This window comes from Lytechinus pictus, chromosome 14, assembly GCF_037042905.1.
Source record: "Lytechinus pictus isolate F3 Inbred chromosome 14, Lp3.0, whole genome shotgun sequence".
NCBI classification, from domain to species: Eukaryota; Metazoa; Echinodermata; class Echinoidea; order Temnopleuroida; family Toxopneustidae; genus Lytechinus; species Lytechinus pictus.
The window spans coordinates 2,566,697-2,589,227 of NC_087258.1; the positions used below are offsets into that span (position 1 = coordinate 2,566,697).

The 22,531-nt window shown below is 36.6% G+C and overlaps 1 protein-coding gene across 1 annotated transcript; it reads left to right on the top strand.

Moving 5' to 3' along the window:
* Positions 1-1,807: 1,807 nt before the first annotated feature.
* LOC129276781 (polyunsaturated fatty acid 5-lipoxygenase-like) lies at positions 1,808-22,121 on the top strand. The gene is made up of 12 exons (XM_054913187.2): positions 1,808-3,714; positions 6,204-6,248; positions 8,524-8,652; positions 9,183-9,280; positions 10,063-10,195; positions 11,002-11,097; positions 11,695-11,909; positions 12,790-13,049; positions 13,590-13,690; positions 14,327-14,500; positions 15,331-15,494; positions 17,836-22,121. The coding sequence occupies exons 1-12, from the start codon at positions 3,229-3,231 to the stop codon at positions 17,948-17,950; spliced, it is 2,016 nt and encodes a 671-aa protein (XP_054769162.2). The 5' UTR covers positions 1,808-3,228; the 3' UTR covers positions 17,951-22,121.
* Positions 22,122-22,531: the final 410 nt, after the last annotated feature.

Consider the following 22,531-nt stretch of genomic DNA (forward strand, 5'->3'; position numbering starts at 1 on the left):
CTTTCAGTTTAGTGATCATTTTTGTGAAAAATTAATTTTCCCTACTCATATTGTACATAATAGGGTATACAGAGGTCTGTGGCGGCCATTTTGAATATCAAGAAATAAATATTTTGTCAAAAATGTTTTTTTTCAGAGAGTGTTTCACTCCTGCAACACACATACATTTTATAACCATTTTGCTGGCAATTTTATGATTTTCATGGGTAATATGCATATTTTGGCGGCCATATTGGATTTTGCCAATTTGCGGAAAATGCTCAAGGTAACACGAGTGGCATCATTCTGATTCGTAATCAGCACCCTCGAATTGACAAGAAACCATTAAAAAATATTGTACATATGAAAAAATAAGGTTATGCCTCTTCTATCCTGGACTATATTAACATCCCAAGGCAAAGGCAGAGACGCACTCGTTAACTCAGGGTAAAGGTCATTCTCAGGTAAAAATGGCACATAACACGTACATGAGGGACATTTAAAAAAAAAAAAACGCTCTTATACGAGAAAGGGCACTTAGTAACACCTAAAACGGGTCCTCTTCCGATGAAAGGGTCACAGTACACGTTCGTGAGGGGGCATTTTCTTGCACAAAAATGGCACTATTTCTGAGGGTCAAAAAGTGGGGGGCACTGTGCCCCCCACCACCCCGGCCCACAAGATCCCCCGGATGAAGCACAACATTATATCCTGGGTTGGTGATGACTACGAAAAAAAATTCACTGCGTCTAATAAAAGGACACACACAAAAAAAAATCGGTCATAATTATATACGAAAGGATCAGATTAAGTTCTGATTTTCTGAATGATCCCCGTTTTAAATTTAGACCTATATTTTTTATTAAAAAAGTCGAAGTGAACTATCTAAATTCCTTAGATTGAAATAGAGAGTGATCAGGGACCAATCCAAAGTTAGATTGAAGCTTTCAACCTAATAGATTTAGAATCCAATCTTATTTGATTGAAACTCTCGATCCAATTTGTCCCTGACCACAAGCTATTAGATTGACTTACAATCTTTGGAATTTAGATAGAATAAACTTGGTATCATTATTCCCTTCATAGTTAATGGGCCCTGGGAACATTTTTTTAGTTTAAAAGGATAAAAAATTAGTAAATCAAAATGACTTACGATAAACAAATAATGAAAACAGGAATAGCAACCTTCCAGAAGATATTTCCTAATACGTACTTAACATCCGAGAAGGGGAAGTAATAGCATTTGGGGTCTCAAAAATGATAAATCTAGCATTATGCATGTATGGCATGTTATTGTATTACTGTAAACATAAGGGAAAAGGCCTCCCCTCAGTCCATACCGTCAATATTATATGGCCGTTAGACATTGGCGGCGGAGCAGAGGATTACCTTTTTTGTTTGGGGGGGACGTCTATTGTTGCGTCCCCCCCCCCCCAACACAAAAGATAATCCTCTGCTCCGCCGCCAATGCCGTTAGATCAATTTACAAAATATTATTGAACAAAATGATAAGTTGTGAATCACCGTGCATTTTTCATGCGATTAAATTCGTGATGTACCTTGATTTAACAAGCATGTTTTCATCTTACAGTGGCCCTCTGATTAAAAGTTTTTTTTTTTTGACGAAACGGTGCCTTCGTGACTGTGTGACGACTGATGATGGTCTCCTATCGTATTAAAAAGTCTCACGTCTCTTCTTCATTGTGCATGTCATGCAAGACCAATTTTGAAATCCGAATAGCTTGTATTATCGGACAAAAGAGTTAAGTACTTTAAATCTCGTCCTTTCACAAATGATGACAAAACACAAGACAGACTCCTAAAGGTCCATGTCTTTTGTGATATTTCAGAAAGGTAGCGAGTAGATCCTTTTCGTGAGCGAAGTCCTCTAAGTGAAGGGCAAGGTTTTTACGACTTCAAGCCGGAAATTTCAATGTCAGTCGTGATGAGATTGGCCCTTTGTTATAGAGTATGGGAGTTTATTAGCCACTTCGCTTTCTGTGGGTTACAACTTTTTCGCAATTTCTTTTGCATTGTGCTTGTGAAGGAACACACTTATTATTGTTACCCACATTTGAAAGGGCTTTTAAAGGTGCGTATCCAGCATTTCATTGGCCCAATTTCCTGGGAACCGTGACTCTACTATGCTTTTGCATGTGCCCATACATTTTTTTGTCATATAGTTTATGCTTACGCTATTGTTTTATAGCATCCTACCACAACTGGGAGAAAAACGCCCTAAATTTTTAAATTCGGGCCTATGTTGGACGATATAGACCCCTCAATCCTTAAGAACCGAAAGCATCATGACATCACGAAGAGATGTACGCAAAGGTGTTTTATCATAAATATGAAATGAATGAATGATATAAATTTAGATTACAGACTGTGTCGATGTTCTCGATTTCTCGGCAACATCGTCACTCCGTCACGGAGAGCTGCCTAATTAGCTTTAGCCAAGGCAACACACAGGTGAATAACATCTTACCTAATCATATCACGGATATATGGAGCAGTTATGAAACAGAATAATCGGACGATAATACCTTAATACCTTACGAGAAGGGCCTTTTAATCTGTAACTCTCATTGTCTGCTTTGCTACGCTTTGATGCCCGAGCCTTTGAAAAGGCTTAAAATGGGAAACTCAAGATTCTTCAGACGACTTCAAGCGAATCACTTTGATTTTATTTTGGATACAAGCACATGTGTTCTTTTCGTCTCTATGTATCTGCAGATCATCCCTGGGCCTCGAACTGTTGTATTTGGACCATATTCTTGCTAGACTTCGGGCGGAAACGCTGGACTTTTCCTGAAAAGTTATTGAAGCAGAATGATTTTTGTATTGTGACATCCAGCTTAAAAATGCTGGGTAAAAATGTTCATGACATTTCATTATTGTTATGATATTTTGAATCCAGGAATGTAGCTTTTATCTTTTCACAACGTGGTGTCGTTGACGAGTAACTTTCAGAGTATATTTATCTCACAATAAACATTTCGTCACACCTTGACGTCTTCTTTTAAGACGAACGTTGGAATAATTTCAAGACGTCATTAATTGGATTTGTACGGATTGTACATGGAACTCGATGTGTCTAGTTGTTTATCTCAATAACTCTTTCCAAGAGCCGTATAGAGCATGAGCCATGTTTTTGTTGCTCTCTTCTTAGATGGTACATGCTTAGAATACATTACCCTTTATGCGAGGAATAGTTTTTTTAAATGAGGTATCATTCCAGCTCTTACGATGGGGGTTGTCATTTCTAAAACCTTTGGTGTCCCCTTTTCTATCTCGGTCAAGACCGGTGATCGCAAAGGAGCCGGGACGGACTCCAACGTCGTCATCGCTCTCTACGACACGGACGGTCGACGGTCAAACGACCTCCACCTCGATTCCCTCTTCAGGGATGACTTCGAGAGTGGAGGACGAGATCGTTTCCACAAGCTCTCCGGCGTGGTCGACTTCGGGACGCTATCGCACGTTGAACTTTGGCGAGATTCCAAGGGGCTGTTCGATGATTGGTTTTGTGACGTCATTGACGTGGTTAACATGAAAACAAAGGAGAGGCACGTCTTTCCTGTCCATAGATGGATACCAGCAAATAAGAAAATTAAACTTAGGCCCTTTGATATGATCTTGCCTCAGAAAGATGAGATGTTCAACCATAGGGAAGAAGAATTGAAAGCTAAAAAAGAATTGTACAAGCTGACCCACAACATGGCTATTCCACAGGTAAGGAAAAATATGTCTCTTTTCGTAGATGTTATGATTTATAGTACGAACAATATTCGATAAGCCTAGAATTAAAGTGACATGGCTATACGATGCGTTTACAACCATTATTGTTATTGTGACTTATTGTACTTGCGGTATATATGTACATGTATCTCTACTAATCATTGAACTTTTTGAACATATATCTGTTTCACATAGGCCCTAATTTATGTTTGTGTGTAATTTGCTTTAATTTCATCGCGCCAGTATTTACCATTCAGTGTCACGAACGATGATAAACAAATGCATATTCTCCATTCAACATTTCTACATGTACATACATTCAATTCAACTACACATTGTTGCCAGGTCAGAAATTCTCAAGCAACATCAAGAAAAGAGTGCCTTCTTAAAGGTCAAGTCCACCCCAGAAAAATGTTGATTTGAATAAATAGAGAAAAATCATATTAGTATAATGCACAAAATCGGATATAAAATAAGAAAGTAATGGCATTTTAAAGTTCCACTTATTTTTCACAAATCAGTGATACGCACAACTGAGTGACATGCAAATGAGTCAGTCGATGATGATACCCATCACTCACTATTTCTTTTGTTTTTTATTGTTTGAATTGTACAATATTTCATTTTTACAGATTTTACAATAAGGACCAACTTGACTGAACCATATAGTATTAAAACAATGCTAATTCCACATGTTGAGGGAGGAATTAATCTTTGTTTCACTTGACAATGAGGAAAAATTAGAATATTTCATATAATGAAATACAAAAGAAATAGTGAGTGGATGACATCATCAGCCTCCTCATTTGCATACTGACCAGGATGTGCATATAACTGTTTTGTGAAATTAAGCGGACCTTTAAAATGTCATAACTTTCTTATTTTACATCCGATTTTGATGAAATTTTCAGTGTTATGCTTCTTGGATTTTCTCTTTTTATTCAAATCAACTAAAGGATGGGATGGACTTGTCCTTTAAAAATGAAGGAAAGAGGATATTTGGAACAGGGGGGTTTTGGGAGGAAGGGAAATTCAAAACATTCGATTCTTCAAACTAATTGAAATAAAATAAGTGGGCCTAGTCTGATAGTGCTCCAGAAATCATTTGCTTTAAATCTAAACTGCAGATGTTTGGAGTGGGGAATGGGTGGGGGTAGAATTCTGTTTTCTTCGCTGATAAGAAGGAAGGGGGGATAACGACGATAAAACTTCATTCCCCTTCTAAGATATAACCATACTTTAGGCAAGATCACATTTGGCATGTTGTAACGTCGCAAAGTTATTCACCAATCAAACTTTCTTTTTTTAATCCAACTAATGACGAATGCAAACTGGATTGCATGCCAACACGAAATAATTATGTAAAATCTCTCACCTATTTTTTCTCTAATTTTTGTTGGCTCAATCCCCTTAATCCTATATTCGTCGCAAATAATCTCCTCTTGAAAACTGAAAAGGTAGATATAATGGTTGAGTGCATTGACGTAAACTTAAAAGTCGTGTCATTTCCCGTATGTCCAGGGGCATAGGCGTCGATCGGGGGGGGGGGTGCATGGCTCCCGAAGGAAAGTATTTAGCAGCAAACATATGTATATATATATATATATAAAATTGAGAAGTTGAAAAATTCATGATTATGCAATACAAATTTGTTTTAAGAATTATTGGAAAGCACTATAAAACACTTTGGCATAAAAATTGCTATGGTACATTCAAAATTGTCAACAGTTCAGCTCGTTCCGATCGCAAATTCTATTTCTCGCTGAGAACGGGCCCAAATGTTGGAATTTCTAATTTTTGCCCACCCCCTCTCCTTCCGAAAAAACGATCGACGCCCCTGCCAAAGGAAGATACGTGTCATCAATAAGTGTTACATATACAACCGAGTATGGTTACCCTGCTAGAAACTTCCCCCAAACTTCCCTCGGTCTGTTTACAAGTTTAGCATTACTTTGATGATTCATAAATGATGAATGTAGTGCAGATATTATTTACATGAATTTATATATTTTAACTTCACCGATTTGATTTAGGCCTATTGTTCTGTTAAGTGCAGTCATCAATATTTGCAAATGAATTTTGTTCCATGATGTGAATGCATGAGCGAATGCAAACTAACTCCTAAAGATTCGTTCTGATGATATACTGAATGCTCTCCACAATTACAATATTGTATTATTCAAACAATAAAAAACAAAAGAAATAGTGAGTGATGGACATCATCGACTCTCTCATTTGCATGTCACTGAGTTGTGCATATAACTGTTATGTGAAAACTAAGCGAAACTTTAAAATGTCATAACTTTTTATGATTTTACATCCTATTCGGATGAAATTTTCAGCATCATGCTAGTTTGATCTCTCTCGATTGATTTAAATTAACATTTTCCTTTAATTTGTAACTGTAATTACACGTAGAGTATGGGGAAATTCTTGTGCAACTGAACTTGTAATTAGTCTATATCATTTCATTTTCTTTATAGGTCAAATCTTTCCCGAAAGACGAGTCTTTCTCTAACGACTACTTGGTAAGTTGAATGAACCTCCTCATAATATAAGCAACTATGAGATTTTTTTAGGTGCCCAATATGTCAACATGTATCTATATGGGTTGGACCCTGATCATGACGAAAAAACACAATCAGATGTCCATTTTATGTTTGTACATGTCTTTTGACGGGTGGGGGTGGCTGTCCAAATGAATTTATTGTAATGTTATCAGTGAAACAAATCTCCCTCGTGTCGTTTTTAGAGTTAGTATTATTCATAGAGATATGTTACTATATATCTCTATATAGTATTATTCTTTTGTCCACGGTACATGGTAAACAAATATATCAGGCTTTGAGAAAGTATAGTGGAATTGTTTATCCGAGGTTGGTCTGGCAATTACTATTTTTCCCGAGGGGCGAGGCCGCGATCGAGGGAAAAATAGTAGTTTTGCCAGTCCAACCGAGGATATTCCCACTATGCTTTCGAATGAAACGCCTGATATATTTGTTTTATATCCTACTTTTAATAATTCATAACCAAAATCTATGCGCTGAACTTGCAAAGTCCGGTTACTTGCCTTGAATTACCTACTTTTCTCCGAGCCACCGCGCTCAGCGAAACGCAGATGAGTGCATGCGCCGACGCATCGAGGGACTTGCCCGGGAGAGAGAGAGCGAGAGCTCGCTGGCCGGTGCGCCCGAGAGCTTAGCTAAATATCAATTTTTTTGAAATAGTGACGTCAGAATATTGGTATAGCGAAAAATATATCGAGGTCTGACGTCACGCAACATCATAGTTGAAATATATTTGGTCACATGATGCTATTTGAACCAATATCACTATACAGGATTCAATCTATGTAGGATACAATAACGTATATTTGGCAAAAATCCAAATAATACATAAATTCCTAAATATATACAGAGACAGTGTGACGAATTCTATTCCATAATCTCCACCAAGGTCCAAAACTTCGATTTCTAAAAGACGTTGGCACAAATCCGGCAGATCTCCCGTTATTAAGCTCTTTATCTGATTATGTATGTCCTCTCTCTCTCTTCTTTGGAAATATTTTTGAAGATTTCTGTCTCATTTGTTCATCCAAGTCACTCATTTCTTAATATACCTATTTAAGATACTATCTTATAACATGAATCGAGCAATTTAAATCCCATGAAAGAATATCCCCGCCAGGGCTCCGTAACACAAAGGTTTGCGATGAATTGCAAATAAATTATGAAAGAATCGCGCTGATTGGCCCCCGGTCAGTATTTTAAACAGAGTTCCATGCAACGATGATCTTGATTGGTCATTGGTATTTTGTGATTGATAGCACACCTTTTTTTTTCACTAGTAGTGAAAAAACCATCAAGGTGACACAACATTGCTCCGGCGACAATAATTATAGATATGGGATTAGGATTGCAGTAGGGTTTTATATTAGGTTTAGGATAGGGTTTAGGATAGGGTATTGTGTTAAATTAAGGGTTGAAGTTGGTCATTCCGTTGGAGTTTGCAGCGAAGCAATTATTGTCGCTGGAGCAAATGTCATGGAGCCTTTATTTTGAAGCCATTACCCCACTTTCGACCAATCAGATGACATAATTTTTCAATATAAGATGGGTATATAGGCCTAATTGGTCACACAGATGTGCTCAAAAGTGAACCCCAACACAAAATGCACTCCTTCATGCTGAGTGTTGAATGTAGACAACAACACAACTTGTTCGGCAAGCCCAAAGCAACAAACTTAATCGAATGTACTATCTTATCACATGACTTCACAATTAAATATCTAAATCACAGCAGAACTTGAACACTTTAAATATGTTCATTTTCTGGTGGGCACTGGGGCTCACTAACCTTTGAGCATGCACTGTTGTGACCGGATTTACCAAGACAGGTAAATGTATTTGTATATTCTCCAAGAAAATGGCAAACATCTAGAAAATAGTGCACTGGATTTAACATTCATAGGATAGTTCAAGTTCAAATTGTTTATAGAATTTCCATTCAAATATCATCCATGATATAAATCAATAGAAATTACCGGATTCTAACCATCTAGTTTAACGGTTGAAACTCCTTGAAACCCGTGACCATTTTAACCACGTGTATAAAGTCGTCAACAACAAGTCATGACCTTATTACCGCCCCTGACTTACAAAGTTTTTTGTTTGTTTGTTTACCATGAAAGTCACTTGTATGATTGCACTGTTTCATAGTGTACAGCGCGTCTTTCATTTTTGTAGTTTCAGAATCAATACAAGCAAGTCCAACTCTGCATGATGTTTTTTGTTTTGTTTATAGTGGGACCTTGGCAAAAACATGATACAGCTAACGTTGAAGGCAAAGATGACACAGGTCTTGACCGGGAAATGGAAGTCACTAGAAGACATCAAAAAGATTTATAAACCGCCACTACTCCCCCTTCCTGAGGTAGGTTCTTAACCTGTTGACTACTTAATTCTGAGATTCCCATAGGCTTTGTAGAGGGATAACCCGTTTCAAATAGGCAAGGGGTTAACTGTAATAAAAATCACTGGCGTATTGGTTTATGTGGGTGTGTATGAAGGGGGGGGGGGCGGCGGCACCATGAATTTCGCGAGAGGTGGTATTTTTGGTAAAAATCACACGATATACTATTTTCATCTAATTTCCTTAGATTTGGCATATTCGATAGAATACACAATTCAATACAAGTCCATACATCTTTTACAAATTTGATCAATTATTTAAAAACTGGTATTAATGATTTGCTTCCCTGAATTCTTGTTAATCGAATTAGAGTTGACTATGATAAATCACACTTTTGCATAAAATGTGTTAAAATAAAGTATTAAAACATATTCTATAAACTATATATGTGAACACTGTTAAACACTTAAAGCATGGATGACATTTTATGACTTGACTTCAGTTCGAATTATACGAAATAAATATGTGTTTTCTCCCCTATTACAAATTAGAAATATTACAACTGGAGGACGGATATAAATTTCGGATACCAGCGGTTGACCGGTTGCAATCCGGGAATGATACGACTTTGTACAGAGATTCCGAAAAGGTATTCAGAGTTTCTTATGGAGGTGTAATTATTTATTAATTTTTTATTTTATTTATACGATTGGTTTGAATGAAGGTGGTCAAATCAGGGAGAAAAAATCTTTTGATATGCTCTGACCCAGACGAATGAACAGATAAACAGGGTATATAGGAGAAAGCAGAACTGAGTATTTTAAGCATGCCTAATTTAACTAAAAAAGTTTGATGTTCTCTAATCTTTACGTCATTGATCTAAGGAATAAGTTGTCAGCAAGTAAAAAAAGCAAGCAAGCCATTGGCGGCAGAAGGCAAAAAAATTAGGGGGGTCTACCTCAAATTTTGGGATGGACAACGGTAAAAAATTTGACAAGCAAAAAAAAAAAAAAAAAAGGTTATCAACCTAAATTTTTTTGGGGGACCACATCAATTTTAGGGGGTCCACCTGAATTTAGGGGGGGCGCAGGAAACAAAATTGACAAGCAAAAAAAAAGGTTCTCGACAAAAAATTTAGGGGGGCCGCCCCCACCTCAAATTTAGGGGGGACAGGTCCCCCGTCCCCCCCGCTTCCGCCGCCTATGAAGCAAGCCACTATTGAATCATTAATATTTTTTAATAAATCGTACATAAAAATCGGGTATATTTTCAAGAAAATAATTTGGAAATACAATAAAAAACGTTTAACAGAAATAGGGCCTTTTCTATTATTAGAAAATCTTCTTGGGACCCCCCAAAAAATGCGATGGACAGCGATTGATTCTCTGTGTAACAAACTATAACTTTACTTTATTCTTTTGTCTCATACAGATTCGCAGTAACCAATGAGGCTCTGCAGCCGTTACTTGAAAATATGACTATCGATGAGGCGTTAGTGTACAAACGACTGTTTATCATAGACTACGAATTCTTGAGGGACCTCCCATGTTCCTACGGTAGAACAGTATGTAACTTTAGTATGTACACTCTAAAAAAGAAAACCCGGGTCAGATTGATCCGATTGACTCGGGAATTGGGACTGCTGGTCTCATATTTATTCCGGGTCATTTATTTACTCTGGGTCAGTCTGATCCGGGATTCTCCTTTTTCAAGAGTCATTGTAACCTGGGTTCCAAAAGAACTGATTAAACTTTTACAAGGGCTCTGTCCAAATTCCACTCAGTCAAAATGAACAATATTTTTATTACACAGGCTATAGCTTCAATTATCTTTACTAAGCACATGCCAATAATTAAGAGATCGGTTCAACCACAGAATGGCTATAGCCCCTCACATCAATTGGTGTCTTATTCAAAAGTCACAAATTGGCCAAAAAAAAAAGACCAGTGAAAATGAGATAGGATTACACAAACTTCTCAGTTTATTGCACATGTCCTTCACATGCATTTTTAAGTGATTGAACCAATCACAAAGAAGCTGCAGGAAAAATATTTAAATGAGTGGAACAATCACACAGCCACAAACAGATCCCCGGTGGATGTCTCGGTAAGTGGGGAATAATCTGAACACAGTTTGTATCTCACGGAGCCACACATAACATTGTCATAATTACAATTTCATACTTATATCATGCAAAATTATTAATGTACTTTTTTTTCATCCGTTCAATTTAAGAATGATTACGTTAAGAGAAATTGATAACCACTCCCCCTTTCATTGCGTTGAAAAGTCAAGATATATTTGCTTGTAGAATGTGGCGAGTTACATTTAAAGAATAACGTGCAAAATACCTTCTATTTCATCTCGAAGATGTGTGCCCCTACGGCCTTGTTCTATCTCAACGATGCAAAGTGTTTATTACCAGTAGCCATTCAACTCTTCCCTGATCCAGCGCCTGACAACCCAGTAAGTTAGTATACAGTTCTTTTCTCCTCTTTTCATTTCTCGTTTGTTATTGACTCATTCCCTCTCTCGTACATTCTCATTTGCCGTGTTCTTTACCTTTATAACACCTGATTTCCCCTTTTCTATTTATTTTTCTGATAACCATAACCATTTCCATCTTTAAAAAAATGATGATACAAAAATGATGTTGATAACGATTTTCTTATTTATTTCAATTTTGTAGTAGGAGTATTTACTCTTTGTTTTTCTCATTTTTAACACTTTCGTTGTAATCATAAATACAACCCCATCTACAAAAAATAATAATAATGATAATAAAATGGTATGATAATATTCCCGGGGAGGGAGAATGGGGGCTTTAAAACTATACTTACCTAAAATCTAATTAAACAGTTCTGAGAGTTATGATTGGAAATACCAAATACCCCTTTTACTGTTTCATCATGTTTCTAATTTCGTATACTCTTTCAGATATATTTATGATGATATATTTGTGTTTTTCCTGAATATTCTGTAACTTATCATTGTAAATCTGTGTTACATATTTGGCAGGTACCAAATGTTATTATTTTTCCTCCTTTTTTCTTGAACTGACAGGTGTTTTATCCGACCGACCCGGAGTATACGTGGCTCCTCGCTAAGATGTATTTCAACAACGCAGACGGCGCGTACCATGAGTCCGCTTCTCATCTTGGTTTCACTCATGTCGTAGGCGAAGCCATCGTAGTTGCAACGCATCAGTGCCTCTCTCCATCGCATCCAGTGTTCCGACTTCTAGCGCCTCATTTTCTTTACCTTATTGCTATCAATAAGTAAGTGTGTAGACCCTATGGGTGATTCTCATCAAACGTCAACAATCGATGGAAATAATTTCTGAGACATTTTTGGTGGAAAGCTTCACTTTTATCCTTGTAAGATTTTTAAATAATTTATAAACAAGCAGGAACATAAGAAAAAATAATATATAATGCAATTTGCTGGATGGCAAATGACGAATAAACTTAAAGCACGAGACTGGAGCTCGGTCGCTTCTCCCACTCGATACAATGTTTTCCTTTTCGGTCTCTTAAGATTGTATAGCACTTTTAAATGTAATTCATCTGTTTCGTGATAGAAATAAACCTTGAATATTTTGTAATGATCTTGTTAGCTTTACTCGATCCTGATTATTAAAACTATATAAGAAAACAGCATTTTTTGTTAAAGCAGGCCCTAAAGTTTTGATTATGTTGAATGTTCATTTGTTTTTCATTAGTTTCAAAATGAGCGAGGTATTGCGTTTTACAGATAAGAATTTATATCGAATTTCCTTGCTTGATCCTTCGCTTCTATAGTTTCGATTGTGCAGCCCGAAGGAGGGGGGGGGGGGGGGGGGCAACTTCAATGCGTGCGCGGGATGTCATAGGGGGTGTTGCAAGAAAATATTTGCAATCAATTGCAAATATATTCTGTTGCAATTTTACATTTCTTTTTGATTGATCAATGTAAGCTGTAGCAAATCAGATTACACTCCTTGTTTCAAGAAGGAGCTGGTTATTATCGATCTGGAATTTGTAATTAATTGCAAGACATACGATTGATTTAGGGACTGAAATTATACTTGCAATTGATCGCAGTAGTATTGAGACGCCACTGAATTTGTATCCATATTTTTCAATATAATTTTCTGTAATAACATTCTTACCCTTTCAGTCGGGCTGTTGGCCAACTTATCAGCCCTGGCGGTCACGTGGACAAGACGATGGTGATTGGACGGGTAGGAATGCTCGAGATCATCAAACGGACGTGGTGCAACTGGAGATTAGACGTTCACGGCTCCCTCATCGGTGACCTCCAAGACAGGGGTGTCCTCGACCCAGAAGTCCTACCGAATTACCATTATCGAGACGATGCCTTGTTGGTTAGAAAAGCCATCAATGATTACTGTAGAGCCATCATATCGCATTATTATGGTAAAAATACACTGCATATCAATAATTTAATATTCATCCTCAATGACGAAATGAGAAAAAAAATGAGGGGGCCCAATGAGACAAAAATTCTGAAACGCCTCGAATGAGCAAAAATGATGACCTTTTTAAAATGAAAATTTATTTTTGTAATAAATTCTGACATAATACTGAAAAAAAAAAAAATCGAATTTCATCCTTTTTCAATTCATTTTCTCCTTTTCTGTCTTGGTGGATTATTTTTATCCACAAGCCCCCCCCCCCCCATCGGAGGTCATCATCAATGTTAGTTTGCAATTGTTTTTGTTTAAACCTTTCAAATCCAGTCACTCGTCAAATTCTTGATAGTACTAAGGAGACGACTGGAAGATATGCATAATTAAATATCAATCTGTCCCAGTAGACCCATGTAGATCTCAAAATATAGGCAAAATATTTTTAAAAAATCTAATTGGCAATACAAAAATATGTATGTATACATTTTCTCTTGTTTTTTTGGTTTCTTCTACAAACTATAAATTCCATTTGTCTGATGATTTATAGATTCTGCCGAGCAGGTTACAGCCGATCATGAGCTTCAGGAATGGGGGCGGATCATTGGCGGAAAAGGAAAAGATTCTGATGAAGTCACTGTTGATATGAAGGTATGATTTTCTATACACGATGATAACCCTCTGTCACAAGATGGGGCTCGCCCCAAAATCCCATCAAAATATTTTTTTCTAAAAATCACAATTTTCAAAAACTCCCAAACTCATCTGTCTCAAAATTCGCCTCTTGTATGCCACTCCAATTAACTTAATGGCTCACGCATTTTGTTCCATCGTATTTGGCGGTCTCGTGAATGTTCCCATCGAGTGGCACGAAAAGTAGTTTTTGCTCCGCGAAGTGCGGAGGTTTCGAGAACACAGTAAATTATTGAAAATGCCGGTTAAATGACAAAGAAGTCTGTCGAAGACTGGTGAACCAGACCAGCAGTTTCGTACTAAGTTTCGGAGCTTACGAAAAATGACAAATATGTCGTTTGTCAAGAGTAAAAGGACGAAACTGCTGTTTGATTCAACAATTTTCGACAAAGACTTCTAGGTTGTTCATTGTCATGAAGGGAATTCGACAATATATTTTTTTTCTGTTAGTGAATCCTCCCTACATCATGGAGCGAAAAATCCTTAAAGTCCCATTTATGACCGGAAGATTGAATAATGCTTTTAGCTTGATCTAGTCTATGAGATATCGCCTTATCTTCCTCGTTTCTCTCTTTCTCTTTCCATGATGTGCAGGGATTGCCGAATGGTGGCAAGTTTATGAGTGTCGATGATGTGGTGGAGACTGTCACTAATTTCATGTACATATGTAGCGTTGCGCATGCGTCTGTCAACTTCGGCCAGTATGACGAGTATGCCTATCCTCCGAACTACCCGGCATATCTTCATGGTAAACCACCGACGGACAAGGTATTGCTATTCAAATCGTAAATAAAATAATGAGACAGAAGGGGGAGGGAGAGAGACAGAGCGGGAGAGAGAGACGTGGGAGTGGGAGGGGGAGATAGACGACGAAAAGTGACGGTCTGGGTTTCCGGTTTTCAATAGTTTCCTATTTCATATGGGAAATATATTTTTCGAATTCTCTGGGAATTTTAAATGATTAATTTGAAGAGATGTCAATGATATTTAATGGAAATTATGAACTTGGAAATGCAATAAAATGACTAAAAATTGTGTTTGGCCTACAGTGCCAATTTTCTCTTCAAAGCAAAAATATAAACAATAAAGTTACAAGGAATCACTTTAGTAGGCCTACTCCCCCAGCACATCGGCAGTTTTTCAGAGATCATCACATGATGTTTCTGAACCAAGAATATTATCACAACGATTTACCTACAGTTTTAGAGAAGGAGCAATAATCGCTTGGGGATAATGTCATCGTACCAGCAATTATATCCTTAAAAGACGCCATCTAATAATGGGTCAAAATGGGATTATATTTGAATAATATTTGAATTGATTTTATTTCATTCTTCATAAAAATATATAAAAGTCAATACATACAAGTAAAAACAATGATGAACAATACATGGTTATAGAAAAATAACAACAAAGAAAACAATTTATGTCGAATGAGGGGTCAACAAAAAAGAGCAAATTGCCTTGTTGAGCGTTGATCCCAAAATACATACATGATAGTAAGAAGGGGGTGGATGATTTCATCTTTGTTTCTTTCAAAATGATTATTCAGGGATTGCTATTGATTAATATTGCTGTTTATTCTTTGTATACTACAGACTCCATTAACGGAGAAGGACATTATTGCTCAGCTACCAGATAAAGAGGAAACCCTGGATGTTATTGTACTTACCAAGATTCTGAGTAGTAAAGGCACGAACTCTCTAGGCGACTTTGAAGTACAATATATATACGATCCACCTGGACTCGAAGCTCTAGACAAGTAAATCTCATTCATTATATTCCATTTCATTTCATTTCATTTATCTGTCATCCATACTAGAGTAAAAAGACAGAATATACGAAAGTGTGATAAACAATAATTGACCAAGGATCATGAAATACACTGTGGAAAATGTTGCTGATGCAGGGAGTCGTAAAAGACATTAACCTATTAATTAGAGCCGAATCCCTAATAGGTATTACATTAAAATAGTACAATATAAGGGTAACGTTCTCTAGAGTAAAATATATAAAAGAATAAAAATACATTTTTAAAAATCTAAACATGCCTTTAAAATCTTATTTAACAGGTTTAATGTAATCTATTGCACAGAATCAGTGGCGTAACTACGGGGGGGGGGGCATGGGGGGGGGCACGTGCCCCCCCCCCTCGACTGGCCAAAAAAAAAACGGTTAGAAGGAGAAAAAGAGGGAGAAAGGGAAAGAAACATAGTGGGAATGAAGAAATTATCGTTCATTATAATGTTATATTATATTTCAGTTATATAATGTTAAATAAATAAACAAAAATCATAACTTTATGAAACATAATTTGCTCAGGGCCTATGTCTTCATCGTTCCTGGTGCTCGCAATGTCTGTTAACGAGATATAGAATCATGTTGTACTAAAACCTCCAGTTTTCAAGTCAATATACACCAATTCCAAATATATTTCCTCGCACTTCGAATTATTGTTTTATGTAGTTACATATGCTTCTTTTTCATGACTACTTAAATTGGTTGCCCCATTTTAGGTCTTAACAAATCCTTTCCGTGCTTATGTTCGCATTAGTGGATTGCTGAGATATGTCTGCTCTTCATGGATTCATAAAATCAGTCCTTAAAATGTCACTTTTTCTGATCTGAATATAAAAAAATTTCATCTTGCGCTTCGCGCTCGCATCATTTGGTTAGCGAAATACGCATGGTTTCCGTGAATTCCTACAAGCCTTAGAATTCCCCTCTTCAAGTCTGGATTTCCTAAATTTTTCAGCTCGAGCTTCGCGCTCGCAATATTTGATTAGTGAGATGCGTATGATACTTATGATTTCAATGACTACAAAAAGTGCTTCATGTGCTTAGATGTAATTCTAATAAAATCAGCATGCACTTGGCACTCGCATTGGATGACTATGGTGAGATATGTGTACTCTTAATGGATTCCTTAAAAAAATAGTCCTTAAAATATCCCTGTTTGGGGTCAATATATAAACAAATTCAGATCGCGCTTCGCATCATTTGGTTAGTGAAATATGTATGGCCTTCGAGAATTCCAACAAACAAGCCTTAGAATGATCCTCTTCAGGTCTTAACTTCCTAAATTTTAAGCTCGCGCTCGCAATATTTGATTAGTGAGATGTGTATGAAACTCATAATTACAATAACTACAAAAAGTACTTCATGTGTTCAGATGTAATTCTAACAAAATCAGCAAGTGCTTGGCACTCGCATTAGTTTACTATGGTGAGATATGTATACTCTTAATGGATTCCTAAAATATAGTCCTTAAAATTTGCCTGTTTGGGGTTATTTTATATACAAATATTTCAGCTCGCGCTTCGCGCTCGCATTGTTTGTTTAGCGAGACAGGTACGTATCATGGTTACAAAAATATGCTTATAATGTCCCCTTTGGTCTGAATATAAAAAAAATCAGCCCGTGCTTCGCGCTCGCATTGTGTGATCAGTGAGATACATATCCATTTAATGGCACTGTCCTTGAAATGTCTCTTAGGTCAGTATACCTGGCAACGGAGCGCGCTTGGTGCGCTCACTAAGTGACTCAAAATTTTTGTTGGTGCCCCCCCCCCCCCCAATGCTGTGACCCACGGAACGTCACTGCACAGAATATTTTTAGATGTTACTCGGGACCATGATTTATCTTTCGAAACTTGTTTCTTTCTTTTTCGGTATACTTATATTTGTACCAGAATTTCTCCTCTGTCGCAAAGCTTTTTAAGTGTTTCTCATAGTCTCCCCCAAAATGCGTTCGAAATATATTTATCATTTATCATTGGTATGATAATATAGTGAGATTGAATCCAGTTTTAACCAGTTGACTAACATGATTTTTCTCCATTGAATTGACGAGGTGAAAATGATTATTATAATTCATACTTGTGTGTGTGTTAAAACCCCATTTCCATTTTTACTACTATTTATGAATTTCTCAAGCGATGGCAATTTGAGAGAATGACTTAATACGTTATTGATGAAGCCCCAAAGCAGATACAAATCATTCCAGAGAGATCCCACCTACAAGGGTCAGATGTGGGTACTTGTGTTGTAGAACTTCCCGCCTTTCATCGTTATCGTTTTCTCTGTTTATTCTTATTTTGTCAGATTCCGGAAAGACCTTAAGGAGGTTGGACGAATTATCGATGAACGAAATGAGACACGAGAGGTCAAATACACCTACCTTCATCCAAAAGTTATACCGAATGCTATCAGTATTTAGACTCTAATTAGTCTGTTCTTCATGTTCTTGAAGTACTAGTCATTACATAGAGACAAACTGTCGACGTAAGCCCGCCCCCCCCCCCTTTGAGAAGCAAAATTAAAATTTGTAATGTAAAAATGCCATTAAAATGTGCCCCCCCCCCTTTTGAAAATAGACCTTTTTTTTTGCTTGTCAAATTTTTCCTCGGAAAAATGTGCCCCCCCCCCTTTGGAAAATCCTGGATCCACCCCTGAACGTAGTGAACCAAGAATATGTGATTCAAAATCTGCATGCCACTTTCTGTGAAAGAAAATGTACTAAATGCTGACGTAATGAGCAAGACTATGCTCATACTAGGCTGATATAGTCCGAAAAAAGACAATGTTTTGCTGACGATTCAGAAAAAAAATTTGGAACTTTCTTCTGTGTGTATGATAGATGAATTTACTTTTTGTAAGTCTCCTGAAAAGGGGACGGAGTGATCTTTTGTGCACCTGTTACTCGTTGCTATGTCAGATAAGCTTTGTATGGTTTTCAAGAAGAGAATATGTTGAGGATATCACATTTTGAACGGATTACCGAACTGCCCAAGATAAAGGAATGTGAACTGATGAGAAAACGAGTGTTTTCTGAAATCTCGACTTCAGGATGGTCCGCAATTCGAAGACTTTACTCATACAGGTGCTTACACAAAACCACAAAACCGAAGGAAGGACGTGTTCGATTGGATTCACAAACACTGGGCCAATGTTAACTAAGGTTTGATTACCCCTAGCCCAGGTCAGTCATCGAACTCTCAGGAACAACTTCCTCTGCCAGATTTCAGTGAGATCAATACATCTAGTTGACGTTAGCCAAACAATGGAGTAAACGAGCATTGCGTCAGAAACACCAAATTGACTTCATGCAACAAGGAAATTAACTAGGAAGAGTGCATTGGTGAAATTTTTGTCGTTTTTTCACATTTCTTCGTTTTTGTTTGAATGAAAGGACTGCACGTAGCGATGTTAATCTTATTCCCTTTGTTACAATACTAGAGATTTTTGTCACTGGAATTGACTTGATATTAAGTTTAATTAATTACATAACGAAACAAACCCCGTCCGTTCCATCCTTACCAGACGAACTATTCTGAATTCCGGTCCTAAATAAATTAAAACTCAACAATCCTCTGTCAATAATAGGTAAAAAAAAAAACACATTTTTTTTACCCAAATGATTACGGGAGAAAGGAACTTTCTCATATTGTGTATAATTCACTCTTAGTCTTCTATTTCTAGTAGTCCTTCATAGAACTTTGTAAATAAAAAAATTTCCATATTGTTGTAAAAAGCTTTTTATTATGCATCCTTTCCACCCTTTCTTGCCTTTGCACAATAGCTATGAATGCTTATTATTTGAACTGTATATCAATTTAGACCCATTTTAACTGTTGTCGATAGCACTAACAGAATTCTATTGATATTTTATTTTTATAAGGAAAAACATTGAAGCTAGTTATTAACACATAAGTGATGAATAATTTGTGTTAATTTATATGACCATATTCTTTTCTACTTGCATGCCCATTACCTGAATGTATATACTGCACATGTAGTTACTTTATATATGTTATATATTGCGCACAATACTTTCTTAAATCAAAGATGATCACTTTTTATGATTTTAATGAAATTGTATTTAACCACTTTGTTGACATCATTCTTCATCGGAGACTGAAGGAATATGCTTCTAACTTTGTTACAGGAATTAATCGTGGTTTTGTCATAATTCCCTGGAGATAAGAATGATTTATTTTAACATAATAAATACGAAGGAACCCAAAGAAATTGTCTAAAAATTACTAAACGAAGTTAAGTTTGACCATCTTTGAAAGTTATTCGAAAATTTTGTTTTTCCAAAATACTCAAAAAAGAATTGTACAACTGCAATCATAAGAATGAAATGATTTCATATAAGATGTGTAAAACCTTTTGTAAGTACAGCTTGTATTATAGAAGAGTTATTAACAGTGCACTAGGTTGTTTTCATCTGTTTCTCATTATGAATACTTTAATGTGTTGTATCATTACCATTTCACTAAATCTATTTCCGTTAATGAATACAAAAAATAATAAACTAACCACATCCTCTAAAAGTTTTCTGATTTCATTCTTTTTTTATTTCATTTTTGTTTTCGTCTTTTGTTTGGTTTACCTTGCCAGTTTTAGACTTTGAATCCGTTGGGTTTTATTTGAATGATTATACACAGGTTTAACCAATGACTAAACATGAAATTTATTCCACTCACCTATTAAATAATAAGTTTCATTCAATATTCATTAAAAAGGATAATATACCAAGGAATCCATTACCCTTTTCGGTGATGCCCAACCCCATCCCTACAACGCACACTGTAACCCACACCCACCCCATCACACACGCATACATTTTGCCATTGTTTACATAGTATTCGCCATGCACCATACTACGCACACTTACAACGGCACCCATCTTAATCGCAAAACCTAGGCATTTTATATTGTTTTGATATATACTCTCCCACACACACTGTAACCCAAACCCACCCGCACACGCATACATTTTGTGACTGTTTTTCTGGTATTCGCCATACACACTACCTTACATACTTTGATCAGCACCCTCTCGTTGCAAAACCTAGACATTTTGAATTATTTTGAAATATACTCTCTCCACACACACACACTGTCACCACACCCACCCGCACACATTTTGTGTCTGAGTTTAGGGTACTCACCATACACCATGCTATTTCACCCGCACCAACTCTTCACAAAATGTACACATTTTTTTATACTCGCCTATACTCCCTCCTACACACACACACACACACCCCCTTCCACACCCGCCCATCACACCCACACACAGTTTGTCCTTGTGTTTTTATGTGATGTACAATCCTACACGTACCCCCTAATATCTACAGACCTTTAACCATACCTCACAAGTTTTTAAAGTATTTTCCCAGTAATAATGGATCCCCTCACACACACCCTTTTATGCTCGCTACTACAGTACTTGTACTACAGCTCTTAAAAATATTACTATCACTACACATATATCTCTAATATCACTACATCTACTACTGCCTTTACCATCACTACCACTACGTTCACTACTACTGCTACTACACCACTTCTTTTGCCACTGTTACTAATACTACTACTACCACCACCACTACTATTTCTACAACTACTACCACTACCACCACCACTACTTTTTCTACTACTAATACTACTACTTCTGAGACTGCTGCTGCTACTACTATTTCTACTATGACTAATTGCAGCAGCTGCTGCTACTTCTACTTCTACTACTACTACTTTGGCGACGACTCTACTTCCTCTACAATTATTCCTAGTTCTACTACTTATTTTACCACTATCACTACTTCTACTATTACCATTACTCGGACTACTATTACATGTGGTACAAGTAAAGTCTGCTGGTGATGATGTTGCATAGCCATAGCAGTAATAGTAGTCGTAGTGTTGGTGGTAGTGCTTTGTTATTTTAGTCGTGCTTGTTTTTTTTGCTATAACCTCTAATAAAACAAAATCAACTCGTTTTTTTATTTCATTCTATGCTCTCAGTTTTATTTTCAATAGTGTTATCTTTTAGTGCTTGACACACATTAATGTGATCAATTTTCATTGATTGATCTTATCTCAAAGCAATAACAATGTACAGGCTGCCTACATTGTTATGAGAGACGGACAACTACATAGTCAAACAGATACACTCAAACTCCTAAACACGAGTAAAAGCACATAACGCCCTTGTCTAGCGTTTTTTTTCTTCTATCAGTTTTGGCTACAATAACTTTTGGGCTTGAATAATGAAGTACACAGTTTCACAATGGGAGCAAGCCGAGAACAATCACGGGTATATTCAATACTTGGCTAGGATTTTATAATAGTCTTACGCCATTTCACAACTCTATTTACTTCTAATTATATCAGTGGTTCCATAAACATTCATGCAATTATATTACAGACATTCTATGGGTTGGGGCAGCCATTTTACATTTGCTTTTCTAATGTCTTAACTACGTTTTGAAAGATTAGTTTGAGTAACAAAAATAAATTTTACTTAATTTTTCTAACACCCATTTTTATTTATTACATTACTATCTGACAAGCTATGTATAATTACATGTACAAGCAAATTCATTTTCATGTAACATGAATATTCTATGACTATGTGCATCGCAAGCGCCATTGCAGAAAATTATCAACGTTCCTTGCTTCATAATTATCCACACTTCTTTTTCAGGATTTGATGAAGACTTGAACAAGAAAATTGTTCTGAGTTTCCCAATAGGTATTCAGTATTATCCCATCTAGAAATAACAAAATATAACCAAATTTATATTCTGATTAAATTAGAAAGATCTCAGCCATATATAGAGGGGAGAGTGAGAGAGGATGGTGAAGGAGGGGCAAGTAGGGGCAACCTGCAACATAGAAAAGGAAAATAAATCTTTCATGGAAAGGAACAACAAATTCATAGACAGTTTCAACATATGTGATTCTTTTTTTATGATGATCCTAAATTTGGGAACATTGCTTTTAAAAA

Bases quoted from the DNA above. Each gene is read 5' to 3' on its own strand.
- LOC129276781 (XM_054913187.2), top strand. From the start codon at position 3,229: ATGGGGGTTGTCATTTCTAAAACCTTTGGTGTCCCCTTTTCTATCTCG. The intron at 13,050-13,589 runs GTAAAAATACAC...GATGATTTATAG, and splicing joins CATCATATCGCATTATTATG to ATTCTGCCGAGCAGGTTACA. The intron at 14,501-15,330 runs GTATTGCTATTC...TGTATACTACAG, and splicing joins GTAAACCACCGACGGACAAG to ACTCCATTAACGGAGAAGGA.